The sequence below is a fragment of the Ruditapes philippinarum genome, unplaced genomic scaffold (genome assembly GCF_026571515.1).
Source record: "Ruditapes philippinarum isolate M1 unplaced genomic scaffold, ASM2657151v2 ctg892_1_1_1_1, whole genome shotgun sequence".
NCBI classification, from domain to species: domain Eukaryota; kingdom Metazoa; phylum Mollusca; class Bivalvia; order Venerida; family Veneridae; genus Ruditapes; species Ruditapes philippinarum.
The window spans coordinates 259,030-271,424 of NW_026856277.1; the positions used below are offsets into that span (position 1 = coordinate 259,030).

At 31.0% G+C, this 12,395-nt stretch overlaps 1 protein-coding gene across 1 annotated transcript; it reads right to left on the bottom strand.

Annotated features, from left to right (window-relative positions):
- Positions 1-669: 669 nt before the first annotated feature.
- On the bottom strand, positions 670-11,358 carry LOC132746066 (ubiquitin-conjugating enzyme E2 L3-like). The gene is made up of 4 exons (XM_060735131.1): positions 11,216-11,358; positions 9,442-9,537; positions 8,902-9,088; positions 670-5,648 (listed from the first exon to the last, which is right to left on the bottom strand). Exons 1-4 carry the CDS (start codon positions 11,240-11,242, stop codon positions 5,494-5,496), a joined length of 465 nt encoding a protein of 154 aa, XP_060591114.1. The 5' UTR covers positions 11,243-11,358; the 3' UTR covers positions 670-5,493.
- Between the last annotated feature and the right edge of the window lie 1,037 nt (positions 11,359-12,395).

The following is a 12,395-nucleotide window of genomic DNA, read 5'->3' on the forward strand; positions in this document are numbered from 1 at the left end:
CTTTCTGACATTCTGAGACCCAAACAAATTCAGCACCTTTTGCGCTTTGATTAATTAATAATTGTTGATCAGACAAACCAATGTAATTCAGGAAATAGAATGTAGACTAAACGCTGGTATGTATTACCCAGTGCCGTTACCCCCAACGCATTCACATGCAATGACAAGCTTGTATGCATGATATTTTATGCATTAAAGCCATAAAATTATTCAATATAGTAATGTAGGTCAAAAGTTTTCATCGCATTGCCTACTTATCTGTATACGGTTGGTATTAGTGGAAAACCCTTAAACATGCCTCAAATGTAAGTATGTTTTAATAAAATTCTAATGGATGACAAAGTTACAGTCCGTAAGGAATGTTGCGCAAGTGGGGATGCACAGACAGATAGACAAACAGAGGCTTGATTTTAATATGAGTGTCAAATACAGCAGTAAATGTTTGGTTGTACCAGGGAATTAGCTAAGAAAAACGCTGTTTGCTATAAAGTTATGGATAACAACTATTTTTTGAGAAATGAGCTACATTAAAGTTCTTGCACCTTAACAACAATGATGCAGCAATCATAATAATTGTAGATTTTCTTCAAAGCTAAAATGAAGAAAATCTTTCTTGTTATACAAAAGGATGGTTATATGGGATAAGGAAAAAAAGACAACAAACATATCTTGTGTCTTGGTGAAAATTTCAATAGTTCAAAGTACATACAATATCACTACCAGAGAGAAATATCTAAAATTTAGATTAAATGAACGAGAGTCTTAACAAACTTTTCTCTTTTTCCATGTTTCTGAAAAAAATACAAACAAAAAACAACAAAAAAAACTTCTTTATCATGAACAAAGATTTATCACTGTTATGATCTTTACATTACACACATTACATACATTGTGACAGATAGTATATAATAAAATAACACATTCCTCAAATTTATAGAAAATAAATTATAAACAAATTTGTTGGTCAAAAATATAAATCCGCACTGTATGTCATACAACTCTGCACTGTTGATTGTTTCTTTCAAAAAATAAAGATCAAAAATACTATTCATATAATTTCTGGAAAGAAAACATGATTAACTATACGATCATGGTGATTTTATACTTTGTCCCATTATTTAATTTTGTCTTCTGTTCCAAATTGAAAAACTCTACATTTCAGGGTCTGAAACAATTATGGTATAGAAGAGTATCCCATAAAATATTTCTTGATGTTTTTCTAATGTGCTAGTGCCTCTACCTGCTATAAAATTGTTCAATTACATAGATGTTACTCAAATAATTTTAAAACTATTGCATTAATTCCTCCTTAAGCTAATGGATTTGCCCTGCACAGTCAAATTAAGGGATTCCCATAATTGTTTGTTCGTTTGTTTCATTTTATGCCTTTTCCCAACAGTATTTAAGTCATATAGTCGGGTAGTTTCCTAACCATCGTTCCTGGAGAGTTACGCCAGTACTAGACTTCCTTCCTCCGCACTAAACTACCAAAGCATCTTCCGGTGATCGAACCCACGCCAGAGAGGTAACTGGATAAGAAGTTATCGACTCTAACCCCTCAACCACGGAGGCGGTTTTTAACATAATTAAATACAAAAAATTGAGCCACGGACAGTACTGAGCCGGGTCAGGTTGTATCCACTTTTGGCTGCAGAAGGTTTAAGGTTCAGCAAGTATTCTCAAATACTGTACAACTGAATAAGACTTATTCACTTAATTTTTATATAATGACAATGGGCACATCTACAGTCCATAATTGTTGGAATACAACATGCTTTCACGGAAAACCAAAAACTTACACTTGACAATCAGACCACCAAGTTAACAGAAAAAAACAAAAACCATCAACCATAATCTCCAAAACATCACATAAATATTTTCATTAATTCCTATACAAATGCACACACACAATATACATATACTCTACAATATGTAAAGTTATTAGTATACAATAATGATTTACAAAGTTATACAAGTTCAAATTCACACTTGATCAAAATCACTGACACCAGTCTAAAATTTGAAGAGTTTTTATTGGTCAAATTCAAAAATGAATCGGCCAATCAGACAAAGGAAAGAGGTAAGTATATGCTGTTCGTAATATAGGGGTGTTCCAACTTTTTATGCAACTAGAGTAATAAAAACGGGTCTTTGAAAGTATGAAAAAATGGTATAACTTAAGAAATGTACTTGTTTCAAAGTAAAAATTTATGGTTATTTTTAAGTATTTTCCAAGCTTTAACAAGAAATAGGGGGCTTAATTAAAAAAAGTCAGGTGGTACCAGAACTAAATATTTCTAAGTCAAAAAGGAGGTAATAATTTATGTTATCAAAATATATTAATTCTTTCCTACCTATGAGCAACCAATAAAATGCTGAATTTTATATTTGAGAATTAACAGATAAAACCTGATGCATGTAACTTATTATTTCAAAAACAATTAGAATGGAATATGAACAAATTATTTTTAAATTTATCTATATTTCACCTGTGCTATGTATTTTTCAGTAGAAGAGATACAGAGGGAATACATTTATATTATATTAGACTTTTAGTTACGCTTTCATACAAAGAGGTAATGAAGTAGAATTAAAACAAAAAATATTACTAGAATTAGCATGCAAACTGTCTGCCTTTTAATACTTTTCAATTAAAAAGGTCCATTTAAAATGAATCGTACAATATGATATGAATATGGAACAGAACATCTAATTCTAAATATACATAGTATAACAAATAGTACTTATCACTCAGGATAGCCTGTCAGAGTTAAAGGAGAGCCTGTGTTGGTTTTCTTTGATAAAGATGAAATCTTTTTGGACATAAAAAAAATCAGTTTAATTTGTTTGGACAAAAAAATTACAGAATGAATTTCCAAATAGTTATTAAATTACATTGACATCTTTAAAGTATGGTTTAATTCAATTAATTTCCCTTTCTGAATTAATTATTGCAATAATTGCAAATCAATGGTGTATGGCTGTCTGTAATTGGTAAAACACTTGTTAGTATACTGAATCACAAAAACTAAATATAAAGATTGTGTTTGTAAACTTATGAAAAAGTAGGCACCACAAGTCATCCCTAAACCTATTGAAACTAAAAAATGTTTGTTATCCTTCTGTTTTCTTATATTGTTTTAATGACATGGTGTAAGATAATAAAAATATTTGTTGCTCAAAGTCTCTCCAGACATAGCCAAAAGAATACGACATATTGCTGAGTTTTTGTAAAATTTATAGACCCAAGTTAATTTGATTGGTCAATACAAAATTAGATTTAAGTTACAGGTTATCCTGACTGATTAATACACAAACATCATTAACTGACATCACTGTCATAGAACAGAGTTCTGTACAGCTACCTTTTATACAAAAATCAGTATCTATATCTTATAAAGTAAAAGTTCACAAATACATTTAACCTCTCCAGAGCAATGCCCCTAAGCAACAACCAAATTTTTTGCCTCCCAAAGGTGATTGTTTAACAGAGGCTGTATCAATTCCCTTGATAAATCAATACATGCACACAGAGCTAACTGACAAGTTATCATGAATGACCAATATACAATTATACCACACTTTCACCAACTACAAGTTCCTATTACCTTTTTCTTTTTTTTACACAGTGTGACAAGTACATTGAAATATCTAATATTAAAATACTACTTCATATTGCAACATATAAGTGATTAAAACATAGACATGTCATCATAAGCTAATCTGCTAGTATAAGAGCATTTATCTACGATGGAATCTTTTTTTCCGATATGGCTTCCCTTCACTTAAGTGTCATCACACACGACAGTATAAATCCTGTATATATACAAGTATATATATCCCCCCATATATGTCACTGGTATTGCATGAACAAATAAGAGACAGAGAGAAACAACAATCCCTGTGAAATATAAATGCATTGTCTTAATTTTTAATGACATGTCAATTAAAATGCATGTACATTACACACACAGTGCTAATTTGAATTAATATGAGATATAAATCAGACCTCTTTAGATACACTAGACTGAAAAAAAAACTTCAAAGTTCATATATTTTAATTTAGAATGCTCTGACCATATAATCAGTATGTAATAGTAAATGTGACAATAATATAGCCTGACAATGTTAGAAATAGTTTTATTATTACGGTATGTTTCTGCTGGACAACTGTCAAAAAATACGGTCAATTTATGCGGAAATATATACTAAATAAATCTTTATACCATTTTCTTAATCCCACATTTGTATTTAGTGACCTTATGGATGTTGCTTAGTTGAATGACACTGGCCACTTCCATGTCCAGTGTCACCCTGACCTAGTAACATCCAAAGAAGTCTAAAAACAAATTCAAATTATAGATATTCTTATGATAACTGAATTATATCACGCAATGTGCAGACAAATATTTGTATAACTAAAAATAATATTCATAAATATTGGATAATTAATGAAATTAGTGAATACGTTACACATAGCTCGTGTAAATCGATCCTTTTTATATAAGGTATGAATAAAAAAGAGCAGTTATAAATACAACAAAACTCTATAAGAGCAATGTGCAGTAACTTTATGACAATCATATGTGATCATATGTGAGCCTTGTAAGATAGTACATTGTATATGTTATAAACAAAAGAATTTTCAAGACTTGGTAACTTTTTATATCAATTTTATTTTGTCATGAGAGCAAGAGAATCTGTTTATTGAAATATAAGAATTGAGTTATCAACAGCATAGAGCAAGGTTAGACTGCAACAACTATACAGGCTGGCCTGGCTCTATACTGAGCACTGGTAAAGTCTGATTACTTCCAGTAACAGAAATGTAAGCATTAAGTCATAGATACTCCCTTGATAACATATCTTTGCCTTGTTCCATTTAAGTTAAAGTAACATTTCTTGGACTTGTTCCATATTTAAAGTAACATAGTTTGGATTTGTTCCATTTTAGTTAATGTAACATACATCTTAGATTTGTCTCACTCAAGTTAAAGAAAATAAATAAGTCAAAACAGATTCTATATTAAGCATGAAACTCATTTTATAGTTTAATAGTTTACTTCAAAAAGAAAAAACAAAACAAATCATTTCTGCTGCAGTACACTGAAAATGACACATCAAAGACTTTTTAAGTGATTCAAACAAATTCCATCTAGATAAAACTTTCTTTATCATAATCTCATTTATTAATATGCAAGTTTCATATGATTAACTTCATTGTTTCTTTCTTGTGCAAAAAATACAAAAAAGAGAACTTGTTTATGAAATGATTTTATCTATCTCTAGAATTTTCTAACATCAAAGAAATTGTTATCAACATTATTCCTTGAATAGCAATTCAATATTGAACCTGTTTCCCAGGCTATCAGTACATTTTGAACAACACTTTCAGTGTTATTCATTTACCTGTAAAACAGTAAGATCATGTGCAGCAAAGAAGAAAAAAATGGCTTTCTTTATGAGAGAAAGAAAATAAGCATCACAGAACATTTAATCTTTTGGACGAGGCTCGCTATTTTTCTTTGTAAAATCCTGCGCGTTTTTGAGGAACTTTTTACGATCTTTATTGTACTCTTCTGCGACATCTGCTCTGAGTGGATGTTCTGGTTCTGGTGTATGCACTAAAGACACTAGTGAATTTATAACTGAAACAAAGTATAAAAAATTGTTACATTAAACAAAAATTAGACTCAATCATCTTTCCAACAAAGTTTACTGAGAAATGTAACCGACAATTTATTGCAAAAGCTACACAAAGTTTTTAATACCGATATATATCTTTTTATTTCATGCTTTCTAGTGTTTTACTGTAATATATCAGATGGTTATATTCTGATAAACCACTAGTGAAATTTATAAAATGTAATTTTCACTGTAGCCGAACTATATCTCAATGCGGATGAAAAGAATATCATAACTAAATGGAATAACAGGCAAAAATAAATGCCGTCATGCGTAAATTTTGCTTCTTCAGAAAATGAAAGTCAATGTCACCATAAATCATGTTAAAAATGTAACAAAATTAGAGAAATATAACAGAACTATATATTTAAAAATTGATGGTGTGACGTCATGATGTATTGAAGCCATAAAGGAGAATGCACGAGGTTAAGCGGTAAAATCAGTAAAAATATTTAAAATCACTTGATCACACAACATGAAATAAATAGAAAATTTATTTGTTTTGCATAATTATAAGATTGAAATATATTTCAATCGTGAACACCAGCTATTCTAATTTCACTCGTGGCTATGCCACTCGTGAAAATGTTGCACCTGGTGTTCACTAAGTGAAATATTTTTCAATCTTACATGCAAAAAAAACAAATATCCTCTATATTTCACACCTTATCTTCTTCTCCTTAGCCTTTTTCACATATTATAAAATTTAACTAATGAACTTCCAATGTTTGCACCATGTGATCTCTCAATATATAAATAATTATTGATAATCCAATAATATTAATTTAGCCTCATTTTCTTCATTTTGCCAAACTAAACATTCCATCTACAACAAATCACTATTGAACTCTACCTAGCCTCATTTTCTGTTTCTGAGTCATTACTCAAAGAAACTGTGAAAATAAAGATGTCATTATAAATTGGCGAGTACAATACTACTTCTATTGGACAAGAACACGGCTACAAAACTTGTATTAGACTTAGCTAGTGCCTCTTCAAATTAAGGTTTGACAGCTTGTATTTATCCAACAGAATTTAGTATTGTACTCAATTATGAATTGCATACTGATGCCAAATTTGCTAAAATGCTTCCTTAATATTGTTTTCCAGTTTGAACCACGAACCTTGAACAATTTTGATTTATAGATCTCATTATATAGTAAAAATCTATTGTGGCTGCAACCAGTGTTCAATCTAGAACAAATTCCCAGGGGGCCCTTTAGGCCCATTAACTTTTCAGTTGGGGGTCCTTTGAGAAAAAAAGGGGGCCTACACTTAAAAGAACATCAAATTCAAATAAGGTATTGTATCTTTTAAGTTACTTGTTCACGTACCATATATAGACCAAAAACGGTGGCAAAATTCCAAAACAATCAACTCACTAAAAAAATGACATTATTTTGACCTTTTTTGAAAGTTCTGTTAGCGTTGATACAGGCTCATTTTTAAGAACTGATTGGTAAGGAAACGATTACATAATGTTCAAAGATACATATGAATCTTATTTTAATGTTACCAAGGAAATTTGATAATAATGTTCAGTTTTTTAATCAGTGCCCAATATATAAAAGAAAATCATATTTTGCAATTAGCTTTGTTGATGAAGAATATAAACTTACAATAGTCGCTAAAAACATTTACCCTTCTCAATATATCCAAGCGAAAAACAATTAAAAGTGTCAACAGGTGCTAAGACAATGTATATTGACATACCGGTACCTTTGATCTTTTGTCAGGGCAGCAGTTCTTACGTCACGCTTAAGATGTGTGTATTGATTAATGATATGCACAATGTTTTAACGCAGACTAGCCAAAGACCAATCAAAGGTTATTTACTCAATTGTCAGACACTCCCTAGCCAATCGTGTTTGATTAGCTCCATCTTTAAGACTTTTTTAATTGGATGAAGGCGTGTTCGTAATAATTTATGCACACTTCTCTATAATTAACTGGCACTTTTCACAAATTTCCTCCGGAAAGTTATGGCATATTTATTTGTTTTGACCATGAAAAAACTCTAACTACACGCATGTATTGGATTATCTTTGATGATTTGTTTTGTTTATAAAAACTGTGACTCAAAAGTAAGTAATAGTTACAGTACGAAGAACAAGTCTACATAGTATTTACAGACCCCGGCCGAGAGAGCGTAGCGATCAAGGTTTTAAAAGGGTTACTGAGTGCGGTAACTATTTTACCAACATGCTCTTGTTTTTCTATACAAACTTCAGTTTTGAATTTAGTTTTTATTAATATTATTCACAAGAAACTTTTTTTAATGTACTTAATCAGGTTTAAGAAAGCATTCTAATGTCATTTAGGGCATTTTCTATGAGTGCGCCCATTGGGCCCACAGTTGAATTTGTTTTGCGAGGGCGGTCTTTTCAGGGGGTCAATGGCGCAATGGCGCGCTCTAGATTGAACACTGTGCAACTATAGCTGTCATTGATGGAAAATGATGTATTGATATTCTGAAGGGTTAATATCCACGATATATTGAATTTGAATAGCTAGAACAGTGCAAGCCTTTCGGATGTATGTTAGGAAACTATCATCATGGTGTTATGCATCCTTGTTTTAATAAAAATATACAATATACTCGAAGAATGTTTTCTAAGTACTGCCTTCTGGAAACTAAATTTAGGGTTCAAGCTAGACAAATAAAAAGGACAGGAATAACCATTGGAAAAAAGAGAGAGATTTTCACAAGACAGGGAAATGGGTATTAAACTGTATTGGCATTATAAAATAAGAATAGATATTATAAATTGTGAAAATTGAATATCTAAGATATACTGATATTGTGATATTCAATGATAGTCCAAGCTTATATAGAAATATACATTAAAAAAAACACTTCCTAAAAAAAATATTAATCACAAAACTTCACAAAATGATACCTATCAGTTCACATACATAATACAAGCTAGTGGCAGAATGGCAAAGTTGTTAATGCGTCTGAATATTAATTTAGTGATTGCTAGCTGCATGGGTTCAAACCCCGTCAGGGGCAAGAAATTATGTTTCCTCAAACAACTCATTGCTCAGTACTGGTTGGTTCCAGTTGGATTTGAAAGAATGTTAATAACCTTAATATAGCTTCTTAAACAATCAACCTAAAAAATAACTTCTGTATAAACTAAACACATGGTTAAGTCGAGAAAAAAATTAAATTAAAGAATGAACAATGAGCACTATAGCTATTGAGATACAAACCTTGCTCAGTTTTTGTAGCGGGTTTCCAATTCTCAGCACTAATGATTGGTAAACATACTTGACCCTTTTCATCTATATTAGGGTGATAAATCTTTGTCTTAAATGTGATCTTTGGGGGCTTGAATGGATACTCGGCAGGAAAGTCTATTTGTATTTTAAATGCTCCTTTGTCATATGGATCACGATCCTAGAAAGAAATATAATACCACTGTATCAAACAAAACTTTAATTGGTAATAGCTTTTAATTGAGAAATATAAGCAACTTGTTAATTGATAAAATGTGGAAAAGTTTAAAACTGGCAGAGACCACAACAATATAACATTTAGCTTGACTGCTGTATTTTTTTTATAATTCTAAATCAAAAGGTACTTGATATAATATGTAATTTACAGTAAAATCAGGCAAATTTGTTTCAGGAACATGCTTTGCCTTTGGACTTGTGAACAAATGAGAAAAAAAACGTTTCAATGGTCTACTTGCATATTAAAAACAGTGTCTACATATATAACTTATGATATTCTATCATAAAGAACCTTACAGGAACAAGTAGTGCTTTCCATATAAGTATATTTGATTCATCAACCTCTATATCCCTGAAATGCTTTGAACCATTACTTCTTAGGTCTGCCAATTCCTGGAAGAAACAAAAAAACATCCTCTGTCTGATTAAATCAATACTTTAAAGTAAATAAATAAGACTTGACGAATTATTACATTAAAATTTTAAAACTTTAAATAATGAACTACATGATTGTATAAAACTTTTTAAGCCAATAAAATGTTTTGAACAGAATTCATCATCAACAATTACCCTGTAGTTTAGTAACAAATAAACATGCAGAAAAAAATCTTGTTTCAATTCTGGTTAGCCCAATTGACACAACCAGACTGACACTCTCAATTGCCCTAGTTTTTTTTACACTTCAAGAATTCTTTATTTTAAAACAATTCAATATTGTACTTGTCACTAATGAAAACCAGCCTGAAGGCTTTGTTGCGATAGAAAGTAATTAATGCTATCTAATAAAGTGGTATGGTATCTTTGAAAAACAAAGTTTTCTAAAAAAAATACTACAATTTTTTTTTCATGAAAAAAAGAAAGAGAAAGCATGTGACTATAATTGTTTAGGAGGATGTGGAAATTAGGATTTGCAAGAGGACATTGGTATTTTAATGCAGGGTAAAAATTGACAGCACTGTAATGAACATGAAATTAATAACACAAAGCTACTAAAGCTGCATCTTTGAAAAATCTCATTCTTGAATGGCATTCAAACTTGTGAGCACATATATAATACGTGTAGACTATGGTCTATCTGCCCGTTATGGCACAAAATACGGCTTTTGAAGTACAGACCCATGGACATACCTAAAAAGGTAAATTCTGCAGCACAAGGAAGTGATATTTTACCTCCATGCAATTTCCACAGAGTATAAGCCAAAGATATGAATTTTGAGCCGAAAGTAAGTCAGTATTTGGTACCTATTGAAACCTCCTTTGAGTCTCTTTTAGAGCATAGTATTTTGAATTATCTGACCTTGTTTATTGTAACTAAAACAAATATCAACTGAAGCGTAACAAAGAGTTTACATTGTCATTTTTCTTATCAAATTGAATTATTAATTGTTATAGATCTAAATTCTAATCCTACTGTGGTATATAAAACTGTGGCGAATCATTATTTTATTTTGTTGAATCGTTATGTGGTGAATCATAAGCGTGGCAAATTGTTACTTGTTATATAAATTATAATGTCCCACATTTTAACAATTTCAATGCATCATAATAGTCATTTTAGAAATCGACACCCCCCCCCACCCAAAAAAAAAAAAAAAAAAAAATCACTCATTAATACAAAAAATCTAAGGATGTCATTATAAATCATGTTAATACATATTCATAGAACATTAATGTTTTTAGTAAACCTCATTATTTATATAAGATCAATGCAATAGCATGAATGGGGAAAGTTTAAAAAGTGTGAATTCATGAGTCAGATATCCTAAAATTGAAAGAGAAAGTACCAGGCTGTTGTACTCATGGTGTCTTTATACTCAACAACTTATTTCAATTTTGAAAAAAAAAATGAAAAAAATGCTCATCACGATTCAAGCTTCCTTTATTTATTTCCGTTGTTGCTCAAAACAAAAAATTCACAAACGCCGGTAATAGCTTGATTTTCTCCCAGGGGTTATATTCGAACATTATATCAGACCAAGCCGTTATCCAAATATTCCCAGTAAAATTGTCCTTATCATCCAGTTTTATAAAATGAGTAAAAAGACAATATTCAATATTAATTTTTCACAACCTTTCCAAGTCTTCTGGTCGCTGCCATCTTGAATATGTCACGTGACCAAACGCCACCGATACAAGGGAGAGAACTATGAAACTACCCTTTTCCGAATTAGCACGTGAAACGGGGAAACATACACGCATATAGACTAGTATCTATATCAATTTTTGAATGTTACTTTGTTTCAAAATTACAGATGGATATTGTCTAGTTTATAACTTGTCCCGTTCTGCATACTAGCACACACTTGCTTAAATGGGTGTTTTCTATTGATTTTTTTTATAGAATTAAATGTAGATAAGAAGGTCGCCCAGATTACAAACTTTTAATATTTTGTAAACACACCGTACAATCAAATGGGCTGACAGCAGTGCTGTACCAGTATATATATGTTGGCGCACGAAACACAAGTGACGGACGGTAAGTGTTTACCTATTTTAACATACCCCAACTGCGTTCGAGTAAATCAATGTTATGGATTCATAGTCAACATCCAAAGGAGCATACTATCACATTTCTGGCCCTGTGCAAGCTTTACTTCACGTGAATATTGACTGAAAATAACCACACTATTCGATGAGATGCGGCATTTTTATTTTTAAGTCACAAAAATTTATATTTTCTCTTGATAATAAATCCTTTTATCCTGGGATATACGATAACTTATCGTATGTCCCAGTTTTATCACACGATTCGTAAACGTCAACATTTTGTCATTAAATATTCCAAACCATATCTTCAAAAATGCTTTTCTGTTAAAGTTATAGGGTATTTAAGTTAGAGTGTCATCAAAATTTTAGTAACGTCATCAGCTGTTCGCATCTTTTAAATGATAACATCGACAGCCATTTATCGGCAAGAATGAATAACGCTGAAAGCCGTTCAAGGAAATAATTTTCAGCGCTTTTGTGCTTTAGTAACTAGGAAAGAGTAAATCTTTTTTTTGTTCATTTAAAAGATTACTTTCTGTATGATACTTTCTAATAGACGTCATGCTTACGAAATCCATCTACTCTTCAATAATTTCTAAATTTTCCATCAACCTACTGTAATCTTTAACCGTTGCAACGTTTTATTTTGTAAATATTGACTTTATTAAATTATAAACACACCCGTTAATTGAATGCAAGAAGATAAGTTCAATGCTGCGAGTAGACCGAACAATTGTGCGTTTGTAAAGTTTGTGTCTTGAAAT